Here is a 27,353-nt window from a genome sequence, read left to right as displayed (position 1 = left end):
AGCCCTGGTTGACTGCAGATTCCAGGTGTTGTGATATAACACAAAGACTTAAAACATCCTATCTGAGGTTGGGTTTCAAGCAACTAATGAATAATACGGTAATACCTGGCAATTATGAACATTGCACCTAGTTCCTCACTGAAAGAGAATAAACAAAGGACGCGTGATCCACTTTGAACCACTGGACGAAGTAAATAAGTCATGCAATACTTGAGTTATGCGGTATGCAACCTGTCACACCTTACACGGAGGGCACTGAATTGATAAACGAACGTGTACATACATGCGTATGAAGAAACAACACTTAACAGGAAAATGCAGATAACAAGAGGTGCAAACTGAAAGCGGCATATTGCAATCAGAAGTTTCCTTGATGGATCTCAGCAGGGTCAACAATTTTGCATGGACCCTTTATGTGAAGCTTTCCAAACGAAAATAAAACTCTGTGAAATCTAGTGTACATGTTGATTCATCATTGCCGCTTCATTTTAATTGGGATAATGTTCCCTGAATTTAAATTGTGGAGATTGAATCTGACTAGGTAGTTTCTGCACGGAATTTCCGAAATTTCCCCGGGAGCTTCCTTTGCTCTCTAATCAGTTCTTCATCAAAGAAAAACTCTGGATTCATTTCACTTGCCCTCAGTGCCTGAGAAATCAGGATGAGAGAAAAAGTTGAAAACATAATCATGAAATTAACACATGAGCTAGGTAGGACATAAAACACAATAGGCCTGTGAGAAAGAAAGCATTGGTTAGGTGCTTGTACCTCCTCTTGTTGTATAAGCGGCCTAATATCAAAGGTGATGACAGGATGAAGGGGATGGACATTAACTGTCTGCCTCAATGCAACCACTGCATCCTTCACGTCTGCAAGTGTGACACCATGACGATCAATTCCCACAGTGACCTGCCCAAGGGATAAGAGGTTCAGCAGGCCGAAGTAGAAATCGCCATTGCCATCATCTTTTGCCTTCTTGACATTGAAGTTAAAGAGAACCCCCTCAACCTTTGGAAAAGCGCCTCGCTGAAACACTATCTGCCTGGGTGATTCACAGTATAGTGTGAAGCTTGTTAGATAGTGGAAACCATCAGCGCCAATGGACAGCACCTTCGGCGTTTGCTTGGCACTCCACAACCAGAGACGACGAAGAACTGGCAACCTCCCAAGGATCAGTAGGTCCTCCTCTCGTAGTTCCACGAAGCCAATTACCAACTCGGCGAGGTCTGAGAGACACAGTGGATCCCTCTTTATCCACTCCGGCACCCCAGAGAATGCTCCGCACCTGACAGACTCAAATGCGCGGAGCTGCTGAGGTGGCAGCCAACTTTTCTCCAAGATATCCATGGAAGGGAAATACCCACGAATAATTACACTTTGGATATTTTTCAGGTGACGTAAAGACTCAAGAAAAGCTTCCCCATACTCTAGGCTTGCATTACGCTCAAACTTAACTTTGAGCTCCCTTAGCATTGATAGCTTGCGCAACTCTTTCACAATGTTTAGGGTGGCACAGATCTTCTTCAACACTTCCATGGATGTAAGATTTCCCAGCCCATCAGGGAGGCTCGCGTGGTAACCATTAACAAGTAGACACATCAATCTTCTCAGCTTGCAAATACTGGATGGTAATTCTTTTAGGTTGGAATTGTATCTTACATCCAACACCTGCAAAAATAGCAGATTTCCTATTCCAGCTGGGAGCTGGCAAATATTTGTACCGGCAAGACCTAGGTACCTTAAGTGAAATAAATTCACAACATCCTCGAGGTTAAGGTTTTTGCTTTTCCCCAGATGACATCCATTTAGATCCAATACACGTAAAACATCAAATCTCGACAGTGACATCATTTGATTAATAGCAGGTGGAAAGGTAGTAACAGACCTCACTTGTGATTTACTCATGAAAGCAAGTGGCTTCCTTTGATTGTCTTCATTTCTATTTTGGATTGACAGCCTGCGAACATTGACGGGTGAAGATATGCCGCAACCACCGCTGTGATTCAATATAGTAACAAAGTTTTCTTCACTAGACAATGAACAGATTAGGCCAAGCACCATATCATGCAGACGGCAATGTGTTACATCACCTTTAAAATCTATGCACGGCAGGATCATGCCACTATTTATCAGCTCAGTAAAGTAACTGCGTCCAACCTCAAATAAGCTATCATCCGAATTTTTATGTTGGATGAAACCTTCGGCTATCCATTTCCATATCAAGTCATCTCTATGGATCTCATGATCTTCTGGATATATACTTAGATACAATAGGCAAGTTCTCAGATGATAGGGTAAGTGGTAATAGCTTAGGGACAATATTATCCGCATGGTCTTCACATGAGGACTATGTTCAAGTCCAGAACCAATATAGGCACACACCTTATCCCACACTGCTTGGTTTTGGATTTTACTAGGTACATTCAATACACTAGCGATGGTAATGATAGCTAGTGGTACACCACCACATTTATCCAATATCTTTATGGACGCTTCACCCAAATGTCGAGGTAATTTATCCTCAGAACCAAATATTCTTCCACAAAATAAGGTTTTTGAGCTCTTTAGATTAAGGGGATTTATCTTAAAAGAACCACCAACATTTGTAGCAACATCAAGGTCACGAGTTGTTGTGATTATTCTGCTTGCACAACTATTCTCATTCAAAGCATGTTTGATTTCTATCCATGATTGTAGGTTCCATATATCATCAATAACAATGAGGTACCTATAGATGTGTATGAGTTGTAATATTTGTGAACCATATCAAGAAATGAATAAGGATAACGTAGGACTTCCCGAATGTGTATGTTAATATAAGCAGCATGGGCAAAAATAATAAAATTCATGGAGAAATAAGACAAGGATGAAATAGGGGTTAAATGAAATAAGACAACAGAAAACGTGAAATTTAAATAAAGAATGCAATTGTTTCTAACTATTTGTACACATGTTCTATTCACCGTCTTGAGCAAAATGCATCGATGCACTTCACAATCACATCAATGAAAGTACATACAAACTATATATGAGAAAGCAAAGAATGATCAATACCTCTTGTTTTGGAGGAACATTCTGAGTTCATCAATGAGCTCTGTTGCATCGCGCGATGCTTCATTGATGTGGGCATAGTTTTTCTTATCAAGCTGATGTAGCATCTTCCTGAAAATCCCTACCATATCAGGAGTCTGCGACACAGAAACAAAGGCCGTGCAATCAAATTGTGGTTTGAGACTGTCATATACAGCTTTAGCCAAAGTAGTTTTGCCCAAGCCTCCAAATCCAACAATAGAGACTATCTCTATTTGGTCATTTTTGTTTGTTAACCTCTTGATTAACTCATCTCTTGGCTCATTGATGCCAACAAGGTCAGATACCTTGTTGTACAAAGCAGGTAGACGAGGATCAAAAGTTGTTGTTGTAGCAGCTACATTAGCAGCAACAATACCACTGACCCTGTACCTCTTATGTTGTTTGGCCACATAATTGACTTGGTTCTTGATGTCCTTGATCTCGTTGGCGATCTGATGACAAGATTTCCAGTTGGTGAACAAGCCAATTATATTATCCCCAAGCTGTTTGATCTTGTTGGAGTTGGGGTCAGAGCTCTCGCCATTGACATGCACCAGGAACTTGTCTACAACGTCTTCCATGTTGTAGGACAGCTCCCTGAGCTCCCCTGCCCAGATCTTGATGCCCTCCTCAAGTTGGTCCCGTGGCACCTCTGCCACCTTGTGAAGAGCAGCACGCATGATCTTCATCTCTTTCTCCAGAGACTTGATGTCTTCCTTGACGCCCTTCTGCAACTTGTACTCATTAAGGAGCTTGCCAAGCTTGGGGAGAAGGGAGCCCATGGCCCCTGTTACGAGATCCATGAATACTCTCTCTTTCTCTCTCACTCACCCCCTTCGTTGTTTGGTTGACAAGTGCCAATTAGGCTGGTGTGTAGGAGCGGTGGTATGCATGGATTGCTTTTTACAGATTTCAAACTTATAGTGTATATACGCATATAGCTAGCTTGAAGCATGTATTCAACTACCAATGGGATATATATATATAGTATGAAGTACGCAAAAAAAAGGAATATGTTCATCTCGACCAATTTTCTTGCACAGAGAGACGTGGGTTTGTTTCTATGCAGAGGTACGCAAATTGTAAAATAATGGACACAATAATTTAATACACATACCGTGTTTTAGGTCAAGCAGTCCAGTGCTTGCCATCGAAATGCTGACGCAAATGTCCCTTGCTATGATTAACTACACACCACCATTTAGATAAGAAAAATTACCGGGTTCGATGTATCTAGCTAGACAGCCGTCATCATACTTGCCACTATAGTCAATTAATCATGCATGCTCGCTGGATGCGGTTGAATAAATGTATTTAGACGGTCGTCATTATACACTATTTTATAAATGCCAACGTAAGGTTTGGAACCGATTGCAGCATAATCTAATTAGTGACGTGTCACCTTATCTTTTCGAGACATCGTGATATGATCACCATTTTAAACCACAAACTGGATCCATCACATATATATATATCATGTCTACTCAATCTATTGAAGCATATATAGTTGCGATTGTTGCAGCGTCATTTTTATTTTCTCGTCTTAGAGTCAACGCACTCACTGACTTCGACTTAAATGGTTAAAGCGCTGGCCTGTTCCTTTGTATTAAACACACCTTGGCGTGTTAGGTTAGCTAGCTAGCTGTATGTCCCATCAAATTATATAACGTTAAAACTTGTAACAATATAATGCGGTAAATCAGCAGGTGAACTGCCTCGACAGGCCTATTCAAACAATGAAACAACTATTCATAAAAATATGTACACCAACTATTTATAAAAAGATGTACACTACGCCATGAAATGTGCAGGCCACCACGCATAATTATCTTTAGGTCGATTATATGAGGTAGAATCTTGAAGTATGAATCGATGGTGAAAACTACACCGGTAGGTAGCGGCCGGTAAATTTCCAGGTTACTATTACTGGATCCTCACTCACTAATTGAGATGGTTAATGTTGAAGGTTTCTGATAGGTATGTTACGTATGTATAACCCCTCCCATGCTATCCTGAAGGGGAGTAGACACCATAATCAACCAACTTGGTCAGTACTGATTCAGAACGACGAGACTTTAGTTACCTGTGTGCCGCGTACCAGCGAGGGTGAGCCGCCAGGGCCAAGGGGATAGCCGGGGCCAAGATGAGCCCACCACGTCACTCCACCATTCGACGGGATGCTTGGATGCCTTGGATGGAGATCGCCGATGTTGACGGCACCCCGGGCGTTGGCCCCGCATGAACTTTGGCTGCAGGTTTTCTGGTGGGGCATTTCCTCGAACACGTTGAGGGCTTAATAGCCGCACTGGAAGGCCATGGCCTGGACCGGGTCGGTACGCGGACAGGCGCGCGCTTCTGCACGCCGAGGTAGATGGGCTTGCACATGAGTACCGCCACGGTGGTCGGACGGTTGAATCTGATGCGGTTGCCGGCGGCGCGGAAACGCTCGAGAAGAGATATGTACTATCTATTTTGACGGGGGAAACAGTGGCGCGGTGGTGCCCGAGGGCGTGACGACTGACCAGACCTTGAGTGTTGTAGGGTGTGTTTCATTTTTGCCAAGGTTTGCCCTACCAAATGTTTGGACTTTGGATGGCCAGAATTTTGGGTTGCCTGACCATGATTTGGACAACGTTAGTTAGAAAAACGAACGGTGAAGTAGCATCCCTGCAAAAAAAAAAGTAGCATTGACATGCCAAAAAAATTGGCAACTGTCAAGCATACACCATTTTTGGGTAATGCTAAAAAGGAAGCGGTAGGGGTGCCCACAATCTCCAAAATAGCTAGAAAATAAATTAGAACACAAGGTAATACTATATCACAATTATGTAGGAAGTACAGCAACTAAATTTATCACGCGAATATAAATCTCCAAAACTACTGAAAAATTGTCTGGCCGGTCTACAAACTACACTAATAAGATTATATAAATCTCCAAAACTGCCCAAAAAAAAGTATTCTTGGCATTTCACCAGGGGCAGGTTTGTGTTTTAAAGCTTCTAAATCAGTCATCACCGAAAGTGGTCTTCTTCCCTGCGAAAGAAAGGACAAATGTATGGTAAGACTGGTGGTTCTACCAATAAAAAGACAGCTAGAGCAATTTGCACTTTCACATAACAGAGTCAACTTACCCTTTGCTTGCACCAGTTTCATAGTCCTTCGGACTTGAAACTCTTGTGATCTCTCCACCTGAGCTAAAATGTTGCAGAAGTGAACTTCTGATCTGCCAATGGAAAATAGTAAGCGTAATACAAGAGGCATATGGATGTCAAACAGATGTACCCAAAAAAAACATGTTTAGCGCTTCAAACTACCTGATCCTCCCCAAGAGCTGAATCAAAGCATCTAATAAAGACAGTACTGCTAGAGCTTTGATCAGGCTTCTTGCAAGAACTGTTCTCCCTCCTGAACACAGAAAATTGAGGGTCAATAATGATTATCTCATCACAGAAATTTTTAGGAAGATAACACACACACAGACAGTGGGATAAAAAGTCACTCGCTGCCAGGAGTAACCGAGAAGGAATAATATTGCCAACACCATCACTGCGCCACTGACGGCACTAATCAAGATAAATGTGAAGGCACACAAATTCTTTACATACCGTGGTAAGGCTTGCTATAGCATAGGTTCATCATAACAAAAGAGTTTGCTACTTTCAACACATGGTTTATGTGTCCAGCCATCATGTGATTCGAGTGCCTCGTGGAAAACCAAAAGGGTATATCACACTGGCACGATTGTGCCAGTGGTGGCAAACCTCAGCAATATGTGCATCGCTGATGGCTGCAGTCAGCAAAGGTAACAATTACTTTAAGCAAGAAGAGGGCAAAGGTACTGAGTACTAGTAAAGAGAAAATAGTCCAGAAGTGTACCTTGGAAGAAGACACTGTTGATTAATTCACTCGCTCACTATTAATCCTGACCTTTAGCTTCTCCGTTGCTGCCATTCTGCATTGTGAACCTAGCTCCTCACTGCAACAGGATAACTGAAGGTGTCTGAGCGAAGGTGGGAGGCCCATGTCTGGAAGCCTTGTGATGCTGCTACAATGATAGATGGATAAGCTCTCGAGGGAGGTCAAGCTATGTAGGTTTGCAGGAAGCGATAAGAGTTTCGGGTGTTTCCAATATGTAAGGTCTTGCAGGGAGGTTAGAAGCTGCAGTGCTCTCTCTTGTTCCTCTGTTAGGCTCACCATGCTGTCTTTCGGTTCACTACCCCAAGATGTGAACTGTAGGTGCGTTAGAGATGTGAGCTGTTTGCAGAAGGGCCTAGAAAGTACAGACGCATCACTAGCCTCAAGAATTCTCAGTCTAGACCAGATTTCACAAGCCCCATGCTGGTGAGACACGAGCTCCAAACAGGAAGGTTGGCTGGGGGAGTAAGATAGTTTCAAGGATGTCAGGCTTCTAATGAGCTGGAAGCCCTCAACCGAAGCAAGAAACTCACAGTTTCTAATTTCCAATTCTTGAAGTGTTGTGCAGCATCTCAGCTGTAGAGACGTCAGTTCTGGACTTCGTGATATCATTAACCTGGTGATGTTGGGGAGGCAGCTTAGGAGACCAGACTGGACCCTATCTGTGAGCATCCAGATCCTAAGTTCTTTAAGAGAGGGAGGGAGAAGCTGAATTTGACTTCCATCATTCTCTTGCTCCTGCAGTTTGAGCTCCCATGTACAAGACAGATCCGGATTCATCTCCATATACAAAATTCGAAGGGAGGTGAGGAATCGCAAGCCCTCCAGTGCAGCCAGCTGGACACACCCCCAGATTCGCAGCTCCTCTAGGGCTGTACAGGAATGCAGCTGTACATACTTAAAACAAGGGCTGTTCGCGAGCTTTAACCTTTTGAGGCAGAGAAGTCCCTCGGGAGTGAAGGACTGATAATTTTCTTGGAAAGAACTTATCGACAGGTTTTCAAGTGATGGCGGGAGTAATCCAACATCCATGTTACCATCATCTTTCCTTTCGCCCATGTGACCCACCAGCGATGAGACCAGCTTGGGGCAATCTTGAAGGACTAGCTCTGTAAGGGAGGTAAGTCCCGCGAAGTGTTTGTTACCCCCAACGAACTCCAGATCCAGGCTGCGCTGAATCCATAACCTCTTGAGAGAACACAGGAGATTATATGGCAGCTTCAATTGATGTTCATCTTGGGATGACGTCATCACTCCTGAAACCAAACTGCTGGTCCCTTCGGTTTCTGAAAGTTCACTGATTGATAGATACTTTATCGCTGGACATGCAGTTAATTCCAACACCTCAAGGGACTGCGTTTGTGAAAGCATTTGTGTTAGCCAGCTCCCTGTTAAGCCGCATCTGTCCATGACGAACGATTTGAGAGATGGTAGCAGAAGGCTTCTTACAGACCTACTATTTTCCAGAACAACTCCTGACATAATGTTTGACTTGGCCAGATTTGGGCAGTCGTATATACTTAAATTCTCTAAGGCACTGAGCTGGCTGAAAACTTCACTTGAAAGAGATACCAGATTTGGACACTTTCTTATGTGCAACGATGTTATGCCCCTAAGGTTACTGAATGCCAAGAAACGGTCATCCAACACACTCAACTCATTAGATTCGATACTGAACTTTCTCTGTTTTATACTCATTTTTGGAAGTGCCGGAACTCCCATGATGGACAACTCAGAAGACGGAAGAGGATGTGTCACTATCAAACAAGGGCAATCATGGATGGTGAGTCTACGGATACTACATAGCCATCTCTTTTGATCTCCTTGAGAAGGTAAAAATTGCAAAGATGGAGAATCTGTTAGACTGCCACAAATTTCCAGGTTTGGCATTTGAATCAACACTAACTTCTCCAGAGAAGGGACTGCCAACTCTCTCACATCATGTAGGCCCATCAGCTCCAACTCCTTGAGGGCCACCATTTCTCTTAGTGGAAACATTTCCCACTTGCTGCAACATCATTTATCAAAGTAAGTGCCTAAGAATTCGCAAATGTACTGAACAGGAACAAAATTGAGAACAAAATTATACATTATTTGAGGACAATGCTCGATGGAGAGTTTGTTGAGTGACGGAAACCACGATTTCTGCTCAGCGTCGAAAGAAGAGTAACTCTGGAAATGAGTGCACTCATTCAGCTGAGGGCAGTTCTTGATAATCAAAACCTTTAGATGGGAAGTCAATTCCATTCCATAAGAACCAACACATTTTTCCAATTTTGGCATATCGGTCAAGATCAACTCTTCCAAGGAAGGAACTTCGACTTCCATTACATTTAACATCCTGATCAATGCCAGCTTCCTAAGGAAAGGCATTTCAAGAGTTGGAAGAATTCGCCATTCCTTGCACTTCTCTAAATGAAGTATCTGCAGTGAGATAACTGAAAAGTTGCCGGAAAGCCAGGTTGGGGAGGTAGCACCACCGTATCCAGTTATTTCTAGAGTTTTGAGGTTCTCGTGTGGTTGAAGACCTTCAAGCACATCTTTTGCTGTTTCAGGTTGAAGGGCCATGCTGCTATCCTCCCATGACAAGGACAACTTGTCTAGATGCTCTTTATCTAACAGCCTGGCCCCACTCGCCTCTTCTTTAGTCTTCACATTTTGAAGTTGAGAAATTTCAAGTACTACAAGCACATTCATAGACTGAAGTTGTCTTGTCCCAAAACTGCCAACATTTTGAACCTTGAATCTTAGTTCCTGGAGAGAGGTCATTTTGCCAACACAAGCTATTGCACGATGCACTTTCTCATGAGAAACAAGATGGCGCAAATTAACAAGATTATGCATATCAGTGGGCACAACAAAATTGCCTGAAACACCCACGTCCAATACTTGAAGGTGATAAAATCTTGTCAAAGCTTGAGGAGACACATTGTACTTGTAGACTCTGTATAACGATGTTTGTGTGCTGGCAACACAAACGCATTCAAGATAGCGAACATGGCATGGATTTAACAAACTGATTATAGAGCTGATGTCAGCACCTGTCACAAAACAATTTAGGAGCCGTAAACATTTTGCCTCCTTGCATAAAGTACGCAAGGACTCCAATAAACTCATACTGCTTCGCCCAAATAACATCAAGGTCCTCAATTTTGGCAAAGGGCCAATCTTCTGAAGTACTTTCTCAAACATCTCAGTAGGAAAACTGCCACGATCTTTATCAAAAGCAGTAGTTATGATTGACAAATGGCGAACCCTTGGTCGAATTGCCTCAGCTTTCAATCCATGTATAGTAGCACATTCATGTGATGAAACTTTACCGGCCAATTCATGCATTAGGTCATGCATAACATAGCGTAAGCCAACCTTTTGGAAGAAACCTAAATCCACTAATCTATCCAAATATTGCTGCCCTGTTTCTTCCAATCTCATGGTAGGGTCTTCACACTGCACAAAATTCTGTGATATCCAAACACAGACCAATTTTTCTCCATTAAATTGGTAGTCCTCTGGAAACAAAGAGCAGAATGAGAAACAGCGCTGAAGGTGGACCGGTAGGTAATCATAACTGATCTTCAAGATGGGCAAAATGTCATCAGCATCTTCTTGAAGAGATTTCCATTTGTCTTGGACTGTCCTCCAATGCTTATAGCTAACACATGTATTCAAAAGTGCACCAACACTTTGTGCAGCTAGTGGGCAGCCCTTTAGTGCTTTAGCAATCTGTTTGCCAATAGATTGCAAACTAGGATGACCCTCGTACTTCTCATTACCAAATGCAAATGCCTTGAATAAAAGCCAGAAGTCCTTTTCATCCAGACCATTCAATTCAACTTCAATCATTGTTCCTAGCAATTTTGCAACTGATTTTCTTCTAGTTGTTGCTAAAATCATGCAGCCACTTACTTGACTATGCCTCAATGGGGCTAACAGTTCATCCCATCCACTCTTGTCCCTGTCTTCCCACACATCATCTAATACAAGTAGAAATCTTTTGTTTCTGATGTACTTCAAAAGGATCTCCTGTAGTACATTAAAATTGTTTATATTTTCATACTCTTGTCTATCTTTACATACATGCTCTAAAATCTCAAGTGTAAGTCTTCTTTCAGTGAAGTCCGTGGATACACAAACCCACATTTGCAAATCGAAATGATCTGTAGTTCTTTGATCACAGTATACATACCTAGCAAGTGTCGTCTTTCCAACACCACCAATGCCAACCACTGGCAGCACATTCAGATCATTACATCCCTTGTTTATCAACAGGTCTATTATCATGTCTCTCTCTGCATCTCTCCCATATACCTTACTTTCAATTAGAACAGAGGTTGTCATGCGGGCATTCCTAGCAATAATCCGACTCTCACTTGGTGTTGTAATGGGGTGAGCGATCACAAGCTGAAGAACTCTCTGTACAGCATTGCCAATAGTGCACAAATGATTCACTATTCTATTGATCCTCTTAGAAATGTCATGTTTAACCTCAATAGTGAGCAAGGTGCTATGAGCTGGCCCCTCATCTTCCCGTTTCCTTTTTCTATCGCATGATGCCCAACTAGTTACTTGTCTTGTGGCATTGTATACGAATTCAAAAGCAGAAGATGGAGTGGATGGTGACGTGTGGCTTCCTTCGGGATTAAAACCACTAGGAACACTAGAACCATTTCCTGCATTAAAAGAAGAAGTTATTTGGGGACAAGCATACGAAAGCCACTTGAGCAAAAGCAGATATTATCATGTAACTGCTAATCTGCTAATAATTCACAAAAGTTACATGGTGTACAGAAGTCCTCTACTTTTCTCCTAAACATATAGTAACAAAAAATGAATAGTTGATATCTAAGCAAGAGATAACTGAAAAGTGGTGCCTAACTGCCAATGATATGCGGCCACCAAGCCACCGGGCAAGGAGGCAGTGACGAAGGGGCCGAAGGCGCCCTTCGCAAAGCCGCTAGCGCTAGCGGCGCACAACTTCTACAAAGGCATGATCCTCGGTGACATCGAAGCCAAAATGGCGGCGGCCGAGGCAGCGGTAGCAACCCCACCCTCGGAGGCAGAGCCGGCACCAGCAGGGGCGTCGGCGACAGCGTCTGCTAGTACACCTAAGTCGGCGGCATCGGCATCGGCATCTGCATTTGCATCGGCGTCGGCCTCGGCATCGGTGACGAGCAGCCAGACCGGGCAGAGCACGATGAAGTCATCGTGCTCGACGGGCCTACGTCGACTCAGGATGCGCCGTCGGTGTCGCCGAACCCCTCCTTCTAATTTATGTTCAATTTGCACCACCGATCTGTAATACGATCGCGCGTCCAGTACTTTGATCGCGACGACTTCAGCGGGAAGGATCTCTTTTGAATTAAACTATTTGAATTTATGTTTGGGAGTGGTTTTGGGGGACGCGGCTGGGCAGCGACGTCCCCCAAATGCGGCACGAAGAAAAAGCATCCCCCAAACGCTCGATCCGGCGCGGTTTGGGAGACGATTTGGGGGACGCGACCGGAGATGCTCTTAGTTTTTTAGAGATAAGGCCTTAGCCCAACTTTCAATTAATAAAGCCACCAAACATGCTTACAAACAACTCACAGGAACAGGCAACACAAGTAAACTAAAGATCGAAACATGAACACCACTTGGAACGCCTACACCACAGCTAGACATCGAGGAGAGCACCAGGAAGGCAGCGAGAGCTTGGGGAGGCCACCGGACCGTGTCTTCGTCCGTACCCACTGGGCAAATCTAGATCCAACCTCCACCGTCTCCGCCTCCGGAAAGAGACCCCTTGTCCCTCGCCCTGGATCGAAGGGCACAGTACCGTCCGGAGGCGAAGGAGTTCCCCCAAGAACACAGCGGAAAAGATGGAGCTAGACTGCCAAAGGGGAAGCCATCATAGACGGCAGGGAACATCACCGAGACCATCGCCAGAGCAACCACCACATCAAACTGAAGTTGCAGGAAGAAGACGCAGCGAAGAAGAAACGACGGAAGAGGGCACAACCAGCCCCCACGGATGAACAGGACCACCATGGCATGGCCGCTCGCCAGCCCAACGTCGCTACTGCCGTAAAGGGGAACCCTTTCCCTTTCACCCAGGCTCGAGGGCGTCGCCACCGGCCAGCAGGGGCAATTGTAACACCCCAACTTTTGCAACCTTGTTTATGTGTCCAATGTGCAAAAATCAAGGGGAACAAAAACTTTTTTTTCTCTAGTGTTGACATGTTTTGATTGCAATGCTTGTTTGGCTTTGTTTGTTGAGTGATAATAGCTAGTGCTAAATGAAGTACCTCAACCCACATCTTCTAGTCTCAAGAAAAACACTCATGCTATGGTCTCTCTTGTATTACTTTAATCTACTCTCTTCAAAAGTATTTGAACTTTTTGACACAATACAAAATCTGTTTTGTTTTGTCTTTTGACTCAAAGTCTAAATTCAAAAGGTCTTGACAAAAATATTTTATTTAAATTGGCTAGGGTCACTTAGATCATAGTATCACAATATAGGTTTCTAAAATTGTTGTTGACACAAAGTATTTTCCAAATGGCATACCCCTACTTTGTGTGACATTAAATTTTTATAAATGCTTTTATATGCAGTTTTGATTTCCAAACGTAAAATGGAGTGATCCATATTTTTAGTTTTATTCGACTTTGGATCATACTACTCTTCTAAAAACCCTCTCTCATCTCAAAGGTTTCAATTAAACTTTTTTATCTATTTTAAATCAAATAAGGGCCATAGACACCAAAAATAATTAGAGGACTATTTGATCTGTGATCAAATATCGTTGGCATTTTCCTTGCCAGTAATATGTCTCATTGATCTATCAATCAGCATCCCCACTTCATCTAGTCATGATCTTGTTAGATGATCATTTGGCCAACAAATGAGTAATCTCCAATTGTATCTCAATCTCTCCAAGATCATCCAACTCTATGTTAGAAAACATTTTTGACCTAACCATCTTATGTCTTGCACACCTTCTTTTTGTCATCTTACCTAGACCCCACTCTTTGAGCCTTGTCTTTAATTAAGAGGCTAAAACAAAATATCATCTATAAAAATCAATACTATGACCTATGGCAATGATCCGAATTTCAAATTTGGAGTTTCCCTCCAAATTTCCTGAAAGCCCTAAAACCCTATTTTTTCCCTACCTTAACTTCAAAAACTATTATTTCTGTTGTCAAACTATTTTCAAAACCTTTTCTCAAATAAAAATAGGAAATGTTGCTGATATGTTTTATCACTACATTTCCATTCAAAAATAATTTCTATTTAATAAAATGCATGGAAAAGGTACATACACCATTTCATGCACCTTTTTTTATTACCAAATAGTTTTGAGAAAAACCTACTATGCACTGTTATGCAAGTAGAGCATACTTTGAACTCAAAATATCATCCTCCTACTTTAAAAAACTTCAAAATGTTTTCTAATGAATTTCATTCAAATTTGACCTTGGGCATAGAAAGTGTTTCAAACAAATATGAATTCAGTCCAAAATTGGGCGATACCATTTGGATATAAACTAAGCCTCTCTGATCTATCCAATGACATCATATCATCTACCAAGTCATGATCTTTAGACATGATCAGTTCATCTTTTCAAATTAGTAATCTCCTCTTCCTTCTCAATTTTCTTTCATCAGTATCTTTCTCAAATTCAAGTTTTGAACTTGCCATCATAAGCATTCCCACCTTAATAACCTAAATTTCGCATTTAGGCTATTTTTTTAGCCATATATGCATGGCACGAATGGAGTGCCGGTTATGCCATGCACCCTTCCCTTTCTCCATCTCCCTCTTAATCTTGTTGATCAACACCATCTGAACATCTCGACCCCTGCAACACTCTTCTCATTCTACTTGGTCCACCTCCCCACCTTCAGTGCTTCAGTACTCCTTTGGAAGTTTCCCTTTGGAGTGAATAAGAGAGAGAGATTGAGGCCGGTGCATGTCCCTCACCAAATCTTGGAGGATCCTTGCTGCCACTCTCACCTTTCCTATCCACCCTATACCAGCACAAGACAACACCCTTCTACACACCCCTGCACCCCTACCCGCTGCCCTAGCAACCCTAGCACACCCCATCATTTGTCTCTCTTTTGGACACCAAATCTGGGCAGCAAGGATGAGACCGTCCTGGCTCTCAGGGCTGCGCCACGGAGACGCCATGTTCCTCCTTTTTCAGATGCGCATGGTCCCGAGGCCATCTGTGCCCCACAACGAGCTCGCCCGTGCTTTGCCTACTCGTGATCACCCAGACCGGGAGAGGCCGATGCGTTCCCAAGCGACCACACCTCTTTAGTCTTGTCCCGCACTGCAAACCTGTAAGGCATGGTATCGTAGCGCTATATGGTGGTCTACACCTCTACCTATCCCTCTCATCTGCCTTCTGACACCTGTCGAACACCAGCGTGCACCCTCAGGCACCATCGCGTTCCGACCATTCCAGCAAGCGAACTTCCTTCCTTCTGGTAGCAGGGCACCCAGCTCGCGGCACCGTTCACGATGCCACCACCCAGCTGCTCAATCGCGCTAAGCCTCACGCGCCCCCGACCATATGCACCACGTCCATCGAGCGCCGCGTTTGGTCGAGCACGGCCACGACCCTTCTTTATTAAGCTCACCCGACACTCTCCCTCTCCGTTTCGTTCTTATCTACCCTCACTCGTGCCCGAGGCAAACAATTGCGCTCCAGAACATCTTCTTCCTCGGCTCCGTCTGCAGCCCCGCCGCGAGCACGTCGCCGTGCATGTCACAGCCATCACCCCTCCATCCCTTCTCTCTACTTTATTCTCATGTGTGTCTCTCTCCGTCTGGCCCTCCTAACTCGTCCGTTTACCCTCGCAGAAATCCACTTGGCGGTTGGGCTCCGTCGTTGATTTTTGTCAGTGCGGTGCTGTTCCCGTCACCACCCTCGCCGTAGATCCTTCAGGCGCCTAGGACTGCCCCTTTGAGGACACGGCACGGCGCCCAGATGCTCCGGGCCACAGCACCGCTGAGCCTTGCAAGGACACCGATGTTCCTTCTTTGACCCCCGAGCTGCTCCGCCTCTCCGTCACCTCTCCGTCGTCGCCCGCGTCGTCTACCTGGCGTCCATCGACGCGTTCTTCTCGACTAGGGTGACCACCTTCGCGCCGCATGGCCATCCATCGCGTCACCTCTTCTTCCCACGGCCGCCGCTGGTGAGACTCCGCCTTCCCTCCGTCGCTTTGTCGCCGTCACGCTGCTCGCTCTTGTTCATCGCAGATGAAACCGGCGTGGGCCGTCGGATGTCGATCCGGCGGCAGCATGCAAGCCTGCCTCGTGCATGGCATCAGGCCAGCGGACCCCGCTCATGCCCTTTGATTCCCGCGATCGGCCGCCCGCGAGGAAGAACTTCTGGGCCGGTCCGCCTCGGATCTGCTCGGCCCGGCTGAATTCAGCCCCTTCCCTCTCCTTTTCTTTTTCGCTGAAAACTAAGCCCCAGATGTGATCTGTTCAGTTTAAATTCACAAAAAATCATTTTTGTTCCAAATGGCCTGATTCAAATTTCGGCGTGATCTTATACAAATTCTTAATCATCTACACTTGCATGCATGTGCTTTATTGTTGTATATTTGTGGTCATAAATCAAACCCTAAAAAGTTACTGTATCTGCATTTTATTTATTATGTGATTTGTATGATTCATTTTTGCATGAGGTAAATTTTGCTGTGAAATAGATGTAAATACCCTTCTTTTGGCACAGGTCCCACACGGAGGAGCTTCCTGGATGTTGTTTTATTTACAAATAAAATTCTTGTCCAGAGAGCCCCTTCTTCATTTTTAGTTTGAAAAATACAAATAGTTTTGAAGCAAACCCAAGTGCTACTGGTAGATATGTAGGGTACTTTTGTGCCAAAGGAAATATTTTTCATAGTGGTAAATTCTTTTACAAATCAGAAAAATGCCAAACCAGTGAGGTTAGGTCACATTTAGTTTCAGCTATCCATGGGTATGCTTTCTCTGGTTGGTGATACTCTGATACTGGTGTGCCTAGCTATTTATGTGCCTGGTTCCTGCCTTGTTTAATTTGCCTAGATTATTTAGAAATTTATTTGCATGTGATTCTTGTGCAAGTGTGTTCTACATGTTGTTAGCTTTCAGTAGGTATGCTGCATGCATTTTTATGACTCACATAGAGTTTTAGGCCATTTAAATGGTTCCTAATCCATTTTTGGTTTTATAAAAGTCTTAACTACTGTTTTTAAAAGCCAAATTGAGTGAATCCAATTTCTGTAGCTTTATAAAGTCAAGCTTTACTCTCTGTGATTTTACCAAATTTTTGTGTGCATTATTCTGGAGTGGCTTGTTAAATTGGTGTTAGTGCTTATTTTACCCATAGGGCAATTGGGTTGTTTTTGTTTAAAATGTTTTGTAATGAACTTTGGCACCAGAACCTTTTTTGGTGGTTTCCAAGATTCATTACCTACCGGTATTAGTGCAGATTATATCTTGGTGTGAGCTAGAGCCTTTTCGAGTAGCGGTAAAATTAGCCCATTTATAAATAAAATGACCATCTGGCCCTAGGTGCTATTTATTTTGTATGTTTAGTGCCTCTGATTGAGTGGTTTGATACTGGTTTTGTATGAGTGGTTGATGCTATGGCCATGTGTTGATTGTTCTCCCTTTTCTTTTGCGACGTTAGAATGCGAACGCTATCGGAGAAGGAGATGATCTTGGTGAGGAATTCGAAGAGGAAGACAGAGCAGATGATTCATGAAGATGAAGTCCAGGGACATATAGCCAACAAAGGAAAGCAACCACTTGATGCATCTCTGGTCCCATATATCTTGCACTTGCATTATTACATGTTTTATAAAGTGCATGTCTTTTATTTGTTATATCGGTGGTTAGTGCCACCCGGAGTTTTATTAATCCACCCTTAGGGTGCAGCCCTCGTTGGTACCTACCGATCACACCTTTATTAGTGATAGGGTGCTTATCACCTTGTCATCCTTGTCGCCATTTTTCAAAGATGAATTGGACTATAGGTTGGGAGCCCTGGAAAAATGGTTATGAAAATGTTTTCCGGAAAGAAGTTTTTCGAAAACCTTGGAATGGGGTAGCACTGCCCAAGTGTGGGTTTATGAAAGGAAAAATGTTTATGGGAGGAAGATTTGCTGGAGGCAAGTGGAGAAAAGAAAATGTTTTCGAAAACTTTAGCGCCTAAGTACTCACCCGGACTGAAAGACAGTGCAACCACATTACCCCAAAGTGGGCACGGGGCGTAGCGTAGTAGTTTGTCTCGCCTTAGTTTGGGTCCTGCAAGTGTAGTGCAGTCCGACCATGGACGCTTCGACCGGGGTTCTTCCCATGATAAGGGACGCAACCCATTTGCCTGTTTAGGTACGCGGGTACAACTTATGAGCTCCCATTAAAAAATGCCTAAGTGGTTGGATGGAATTCCGGAGGGTCGGGTGTGCTGGGGACTTTGCTACTCCTGGATAGCCCCCGGACTCTGGTGTTGGGAGGTACAACTTATTCGACATGTCTTAGGCTAAGGCGAGCAGGTGAAAAACTACGATCGGGCACTTGTCGTGGCATATGTTGTTATGCAGGGATGATGCCCACACGATGAGCATTCAGATCTTGTGGGGGAAAGTGTACAACCTCTGCAGAGTGAAAACTATTCGAATAGTCGTGTCCGCGGTTATGGACGGTTGATACGCCTCCAACGTATCGATAATTTCTTATGTTCCATGCCACATTATTGATGTTATCTACATGTTTTATGCACACTTTATGTCATATTCGTGCATTTTCTGGAACTAACCTATTAACAAGATGCCGAAGTGCCAGTTCCTGTTTTCTGCTGTTTTTGGTTTCGGAAATCCTAGTAACGAAATATTCTCGGAATCGGACGAAATCAACGCCCAAGTTCCTATTTTCATCGGAAGCATCCGGAACACCCGGGAAGGACCGGAGGGGGGCATCGGGCCCCCGGACCATAGGCCGGCGCGGCCCAGGCCCTGGCCGCACCGCCATATGGTGTCGTCGCCCCTTCGACCCTCCTGCGCCGCCTCTTCGCCTATTTAAAGCCCCTGGATCGAAAACCCTGATACGTTCGACGAAACCCACAGAAACCTTCCAGAGCCGCCGCCATCGCGAAGCCAAGATCTGGGGGACAGGAGTCTCTGTTCCGGCACGCCACCGGAACGGGGAAGTGCCCCCGGAAGGCTTCTCCATCGACACCGCTGCCATCTCCACCGCCATCATCATCACCGCCGTCTGCTCCCATGAGGAGGAGTAGTTCTCCCGAGGCCGAGGGCTTCGCCGTAGCTATGTGGTTCATCTCTCTCCCATGTACCTCAATACAATAATCTCATGAGCTGCTTTACATGATTGAGATTCATATGAGTTTTGTATCACTACTATCTATGTGCTACTCTAGCAAAGTTATTAAAGTAGTTTTATTCCTCCTGCACGATGTAATGGTGACAGTGTGTGCATCCGTGTTAGTACTTGGTTTATGCTATGATCATGATCTCTTGTAGATTGCGAAGTTAACTATTGCTATGATAATATTGATGTGATCTATTCCTCCTACATATGCATGAAGGTGACAGGTGTGCATGCTATGTTAGTACTTGGTTTAGTCTTTTGATCTATCTTACACTATAAGGTTACCAAAATATGAACATAATTGTGGAGCTTGTTAACTCCGGCATTGAGGGTTCGTGTAATCCTACGCAATGTGTTCATCATCCAACAAAAGTGTAGAGTATGCATTTATCTATTCTGTTATGTGATCAATGTTGAGAGTGTCCACTAGTGAAAGTGTAATCCCTAGGCCTTGTTCCTAAATACTGTCGCTATCGCTGCTTGTTTACTCGTTTCTATCGCGTTACTACTCGCTGCAATACTACCACCATCAATTACACGCCGACAAGCTATTTTCCGGCACCGTTGCTACTTCTCATATATATTCATACCACCCGTATTTCACTATCTCTTCGCCGAACTAGTGCACCTATTAGGTGTGTTGGGGACACAAGAGACTTCTTGCTTTGTGGTTGCGGGGTTGCATGAGAGGGATATCTTTGACCTCTTCCTCCCCGAGTTCGATAAACCTTGGGTGATCCACTTAAGGGAAAACTTGCCGCCGTTCTACAAACCTCCGCTCTTGGAGGCCCAACACCGTCTACGGGAAAGGAGGGGAACGTAGACATCAAGCTTATTTTCACGGCGCCGTTGCCGTGAGGAAAGGTAAAAGGCACTCATACTTCGGTTCCAGTGTAACAGTACTTTTCCGGCGCCATTGTGTGTGTGCTCGAAGCTATTTCCTTTAGATCCTGCAATTGCATCTTTTTGTTTCTTGTTTACACTAGTTAGGCATAATGGAAAACAACAAAAATATGAGAGATCTTTATGAACTTTATCTTGAATTAGGACATGATGTGTTTGAAGAGAGAATTAAAAAACCCATGGAACTTTATATGCATGCTAATGGGAATGTTATTAATATGAATGCTTTGAACACTATTGTTGCTAATGCTATGGAAAATTCTAAGCTTGGGGAAGCTGGTTTTGATGAGCTTGAAATTTTTAGTCCCCCAAGCATTGAGGAGGAAATTTACTTTGATGATACTTTGCCTCCAATTTATGATGATTATAATGATAGTAGTCTTTTGGTACCGCCTGTTATGGAGGATAAATTTGATTATGATTACAATATGCCTCCTATATTTGATGATGAGAATAAAAATGATAGCTACTTTGTTGAATTTGCTCCCACAATTACTACTAAAATTGATTATGCTTATGTGGAGAGTAATAATTTTATGCATGAGACCCATGATAAGAATGCTTTATGTGATAGTTATATTGTTGAGTTTGCTCATGATGCTACTGAAAGTTATTATGAGAGAGGAAAATATGGTTGTAGAAATTTTCATGTTGCTAAAACACCTCTCTATGTGCTGAAATTTTTGAAGCTACACTTGTTCTATCTTCCTATGCTTGTTACTTTGCTCTTCATGAACTTGTTTATTTACAAGATTCCTTTTCATAGGAAGCATGTTAGGCTTAAATGTGTTTTGAATTTGCCTCTTGATGCTCTCTTTTTGCTTCAAATACTATTTCTTGCGAGTGCATCATTAAAACTGCTGAGCCCATCTTAATGGCTATAAAGAAAGAACTTCTTGGGAGATAACCCATGTGTTATTTTGCTACAGTACTTTGTTTTATATTTGTGTCTTGGAAGTTGTTTACTACTGTAGCAACCTCTCCTTATCTTAGTTTTGTGTTTTGTTGTGCCAAGTAAAGTCGTTGATAGCAAGATTCATACTAGATTTGGATTACTGCGCAGAAACAGATTTCTTTGCTGTCACGAATCTGGGCAAAATTCTCTGTAGGTAACTCAGAAAATTATGCCAATTTACGTGAGTGATCCTCAGATATGTACGCAACTTTCATTCAATTTGGGCATTTTCATTTGAGCAAGTCTGGTGCCTCAATAAAATTCGTCTTTACGGACTGTTCTGTTTTGACAGATTCTGCCTTTTATTTCGCATTGCTTCTTTTGCTATGTGGGATGGATTTCTTTGTTCCATAGACTTCCAGTAGCTTTGGGCAATGTCCAGAAGTGTTAAGAATGATTGTGTCACCTCTTAACATGTGAGTTTTTTATTATGCACTAACCCTCTAATGAGTTGTTTTGAGTTTGGTGTGAAGGAAGTTTTCAAGGGTCAAGAGAGGAGGATGATACAATGTGATCAAGAAGAGTGAAAAGTCTAAGCTTGGGGATGCCCCGGTGGTTCACCCCTGCATATTTCAAGAAGACTCAAGCATCTAAGCTTGGGGATGCCCAAGGCATCCCCTTCTTCATCGACAACATTATCAGGTTCCTCTAATGAAACTATATTTTTATTCCATCACATCTTATGTGCTTTACTTGGAGCGTCGGTTTGTTTTTTGTTTTTGTTTTGTTTGAATAAAATGGATCCTAGCATTCACTGTGTGGGAGAGAGACACGCTCCGCTGTTGCATATGGACAAGTATGTCCTTAGGCTTTACTCATAATATTCATGGCGAAGTTTCTTCTTCGTTAAATTGTTATATGGTTGGAATTGGAAAATGCTACATGTAGTAATTGCTAAAATGTCTTGGATAATGTGATACTTGGCAATTGTTGTGCTCATGTTTAAGCTCTTGCATCATATACTTTGCACCCATTAATGAAGAAATACATAGAGCATGCTAAAATTTGGTTTGCATATTTGGTCTCTCTAAGGTCTAGATAATTTCTAGTATTGAGTTTGAACAACAAGGAAGACGGTGTAGAGTCTTATAATGTTTTCAATATGTCTTTTATGTGAGTTTTGCTGCACCGGTTCATCCTTGTGTTTGTTTCAAATAACCTTGCTAGCCTAAGCCTTGTATCGAGAGGGAATACTTCTCATGCATCCAAATCCTTGAGCCAAACAACACTATGCCATTTGTGTCCACCATACCTACCTACTACATGGTATTTCCTGCCATTCCAAAGTAAATTGCTTGAGTGCTACCTTTAAACAATTCAAAATTTATCACCTCTTGATTTGTGTCAATGTTTTATAGCTCATGAGGAAGTATGTGGTGTTTATCTTTCAATCTTGTTGGGCAACTTTCACCAATGGACTGGTGGCTTCATCCGCTTATCCAATAATTTTGCAAAAAGAGCTGGCAATGGGATTCCCAGTCCCAAATTAATTAACAAAAATAGACACTCCTCCATGGTATGTGATTGTTGGACGGCACCCGAAGGATTCGGTTAGCCATAGCTTGTGTAAGCAAAGGTTGGGAGGAGTGTCATCATAATAAAACTAAAATAAAAAGGCACTCCTTCATGGTATGAGATTGTTGGCGGGCACCCGAGGATTCGGTTAGCCATGGTTTGTGAAAGAAAGGTTGGAAGGAGTGCCACCCAAAAATAAAATAAAATGGGAGCCGCTCTTTGAAGGTTTGTCTGGCAAGGGGGTTAGAGTACCCGCTACCATTCGTTGACAACAACATACACCTCTCAAAACTTTATTTTTATGCTCTCTATATGTTTTCAAAATAAAAGCTCTAGCACAAATATAGCAATCGATGCTTTTCCTCTATGGAGGACCATTCTTTTACTTTCAATGTTGAGTCAGTTCACCTATTTCTCTCCACCTCAAGAAGCAAACACTTGTGTGAACTGTGCATTGATTCCTACATACTTGCTTATTGCACTTATTATATTACTCTATGTTGACAATATCAATGAGATATACATGTTACAAGTTGAAAGCAACCGCTGAAACTTAATCTTCCTTTGTGTTGCTTCAATGCCTTTACTTTGAATTATTGCTTTATGAGTTAACTCTTATGCAAGACTTAATTGATGCTTGTCTTGAAGTGCTATTCATGAAAAGTCTTTGCTATATGATTCACTTGTTTACTCATGTCATATACATTGTTTTGATCGCTGCATTCACTACATATGCTTTACAAATAGTATGATCAAGGTTATGATGGCATGTCACTCCAGAAATTATCTTGTTATCGTTTTACCTCGCTCGGGACGAGCGGAACTAAGCTTGGGGATGCCGATACGCCTCCAACGTATCGATAATTTCTTATGTTCCATGCCACATTATTGATGTTATCTACATGTTTTATGCACACTTTATGTCATATTCGTGCATTTTCCGGAACTAACCTATTAACAAGATGCCGAAGTGCCGGTTCCTCGTTTTCTCGCTGTTTTTGGTTTCGGAAATCCTAGTAACGAAATATTCTCGGAATCGGACGAAATCAACGCCCAAGTTCCTATTTTCACCGGAAGCATCCAGAACACCGGGAAGGACCGGAGGGGGGCACCGGGCCCCTGGACCATAGGCCGGCGCGGCCCGGGCCCCGGCCGCGCCGCCCTATGGTGTCGTCGCCCTTCGACCCTCCTGCGCCGCCTCTTCGCCTATTTAAAGCCCCTGGATCGAAAACCACGATACGTTCAACGAAACCCACGAAACCTTCCGGAGCCGCCGCCATCGCGAAGCCAAGATCGGGGGACAGGAGTCTCTGTTCCGGCACGCCGCCGGAACGGGGAAGTGCCCCCGGAAGGCTTCTCCATCGACACCGCTGCCATCTCCACTGCCATCATCATCACCGCTGCTGCTCCCATGAGGAGGGAGTAGTTCTCCCGAGGCTGAGGGCTTCGCTGTAGCTATGTGGTTCATCTCTCTCCCATGTACCTCAATACAATAATCTCATGAGCTGCTTTACATGATTGAGATTCATATGAGTTTTGTATCACTACTATCTATGTGCTACTCTAGCAAAGTTATTAAAGTAGTTTTATTCCTCCTGCACGATGTAATGGTGACGGTGTGTGCATCCGTGTTAGTACTTGGTTTATGCTATGATCATGATCTCTTGTAGATTGCGAAGTTAACTATTGCTATGATAATATTGATGTGATCTATTCCTCCTACATATGCATGAAGGTGACGAGTGTGCATGCTATGTTAGTACTTGGTTTAGTCTTTTGATCTATCTTACACTATAAGGTTACCAAAATATGAACATAATTGTGGAGCTTGTTAACTCCGGCATTGAGGGTTCGTGTAATCCTACGCAATGTGTTCATCATCCAACAAAAGTGTAGAGTATGCATTTATCTATTCTGTTATGTGATCAATGTTGAGAGTGTCCACTAGTGAAAGTGTAATCCCTAGGCCTTGTTCCTAAATACCGTTGCTATCGCTGCTTGTTTACTCGTTTTATCGCGTTACTACTGCTCGCAATACTACCACCATCAATTACACGCCGACAAGCTATTTTCCGGCACCGTTGCTACTCGCTCATATATATTCATACCACCCGTATTTCACTATCTCTTCGCCGAACTAGTGCACCTATTAGGTGTGTTGGGGACACAAGAGACTTCTTGCTTTGTGGTTGCGGGGTTGCATGAGAGGGATATCTTTGACCTCTTCCTCCCTGAGTTCGATAAACCTTGGGTGATCCACTTAAGGGAAAACTTGCTGCTGTTCTACAAACCTCTGCTCTTGGAGGCCCAACACTGTCTACAGGAAAGGAGGGGGAACGTAGACATCAACGGTCGGGAAGGCTGTTGCTTAGCCTGAAGAGTTTTGTTTTATAAAAGTGATTTCTCAAAAATGTTTCGGAAAAAGGAAGCCAGTGGGACTGGTGGAAATGTACCTGGGAGGTATGGTGGAAAAGCTGGAATTGTTGGAATGGCCATTTGAGATGGCCGGAAATGAAAATGGCTCATCCTTACCTATTAGTCTGCAAACAAACTGATTTACAAAAAGGTTTCAACAAAGATATAGAGATGTCATACTCTCGAGAGGAACTACCTCTCGCTCCTTGTCGCCCTAGTTAGTGTCTGTTCCTTGCTACTGCCAAATTGCATATCCTTTACTTCTCTCTAAGGTGGTTTGCGAGTACAATTCATAATGTACTCATTGCTTTGTCCCTGGCTATTTACTTGGCCAGACTTGGTGGAGTTCGATCGATGAAGGAGTTGACGACGTCTATGCGAGCTAGGAACGTCTTCCCAGTCAGTTGCATGTAGGGTTATGGCATGACTTGGGCCATGCGAACGCTTTCGTCTGAAGTATTTCAGCTTTTGGATTGGTGATCTCCTTCCATTGCGGCTCTTATGTAAGTATTGGTCATGTGACCCGTTGTAATCTGTTTATTCGGTACTGTAATGGATGATGTATTTGATACCAGTTCAGTTATGCTTTAACGACACACTGATCATGGGATCGTGAATGTGTATGCATAACGGGTGTTTCGGACAGCTAGTTCGGGGCCCCACAGCAGTGGAGCAACATAGCATCAAACCGGCACCTGCCAGTCAACACGGGGAAAAAGCTTCGCCGAACAGAGCAAGTCGCCACGGCCACCTCAAACCACCATTGTTCACCCACCTCTGCAGTTCCCAAGACGGCTCCTCCAGAAAGGGGTCCGACGTCGCAACGTTGCCGCCGTCCGCAAGGAAAACACCGGGTTTTCGCCCACGCAGAGGAGGGTAGTGAGAGTGGTACCTCGACGAGGCCTTCAAGAAGGAGCGCGGCGCCGGCGGCGTCGTCCTCGTCGTGGTTGCCCAAAGGTTTCCCCCGGTACCACTAGACAGCACCACCCTTTGCCCAACACCTAAATCCGGTGGCCGAAACCACCGAGCTCCAGATCTGGTAAGGGACGAACAAGTCGAGGAGGAGGAGGTTTCATCTTCAGCTCTGGCAACCGGGCCGGCGAAGCAGACCGGTGCCGCGACCCTCAACCTCCGTCGCCTCGCCGCCCGCGCGGCCGAGAACGACGGCCATCACACAACCACGGCCGCCGCCCCTCCGCAGGGCCGACACCGTCCACACCCGCCCAGGGCTGCCGCCCTAGCTCCTAGAGCCCCCACCGAGGTGGCCGCCGGCAGGGAGAGCCCACCGAGCAGCAGCCACGACCATGGCGAACCTCGCGCGGCGGTCCTCCACCTAGTCGCCGCGGGAGGAGCGGGGGCCAAGATCCCCGCCGCCCCCTTCACCGGCGCCGCGTGCTTTGACGGCGGTGCCTCTGGGGGCGACGAGGAGGAGGGGAGGAGGGAGGGCCGGCGGCAGAGCGCGCTAGGGTTCGCTCCCTCGGTCGCCAGGAGGGGGCGACGCGAGGGGGGCAGTTCCACCAGTAGTCGATTGTCTTTTCTCGAGATTAGTTGCACAGCAAACTATAGGCAAAGTAGTGATCAAAATCACGACAATATAAAAAGAAGCAGAAAGCAACATAGATGGAAGACAAGTGAAGCACCTTGTTCGATCTGTTGCTGGAGCCGGTAGTAGTCTAGCTCGTCCATCACATCCTCTGAGTCATAAAGCAGCTCACTGAGATCATCCAGCGACTGGGCGAGAGGCTTGTTGTCAATCCTCCTTCCCTCGGCAGCAGCAAGAACCATTTCCACGTTCCTCATCTCAAACTTGAGCTTCTCCACATCTTCATCAAGCCCGACTTCACGAGTCCATGCTTCCATCTGTCCAGTGAAGAAGCTTCCGAGGATGCTTTGCACCATCCATCCTATTGCTGCGTCAACTACCGTGCCAACAAACCCCGCCATCTCCCTACTGCAGCACAGCAGTGGCAGGAGCAAAAGCAAAAGCAGGCCTTGCAAAGGGGAGAAACAAAACAGAAGGATTCAGAGGGGAGTAGAGCAATAAATGCATCGAAAGGAACTGGGAAGAGCCAAACTACGCACCAAAACCAGCTAACTTTACCAAGTAACAATAGGATCCCTCCAAGCTTCAGTAGACGCACAGGCCCTTCTCATGGCAGCTCAAAGCAGGTCCACACAGCCGTGCAAATATGGGAGCCCTTGAGTCA

General features: G+C 44.3%; 1 protein-coding gene across 1 annotated transcript; it reads right to left on the bottom strand.

Moving 5' to 3' along the window:
* Window positions 1-439: 439 nt before the first annotated feature.
* Window positions 440-27,353, bottom strand: LOC124670818. Its single transcript, XM_047207287.1, has 11 exons — window positions 27,229-27,353; window positions 26,787-27,137; window positions 9,077-11,657; window positions 6,973-8,995; window positions 6,804-6,859; window positions 6,387-6,477; window positions 6,204-6,295; window positions 6,088-6,105; window positions 3,055-3,894; window positions 769-2,728; window positions 440-648 (listed from the first exon to the last, which is right to left on the bottom strand). The coding sequence occupies exons 2-11, from the start codon at window positions 27,088-27,090 to the stop codon at window positions 538-540; spliced, it is 8,076 nt and encodes a 2,691-aa protein (XP_047063243.1). The 5' UTR covers window positions 27,091-27,137; window positions 27,229-27,353; the 3' UTR covers window positions 440-537.

Source organism: Lolium rigidum, chromosome 7 (genome assembly GCF_022539505.1).
Source record: "Lolium rigidum isolate FL_2022 chromosome 7, APGP_CSIRO_Lrig_0.1, whole genome shotgun sequence".
NCBI classification, from domain to species: domain Eukaryota; kingdom Viridiplantae; phylum Streptophyta; class Magnoliopsida; order Poales; family Poaceae; genus Lolium; species Lolium rigidum.
The sequence above is the reverse complement of the archived record's forward strand: the minus strand, read 5'-3'. Positions and strand labels throughout refer to the sequence as shown.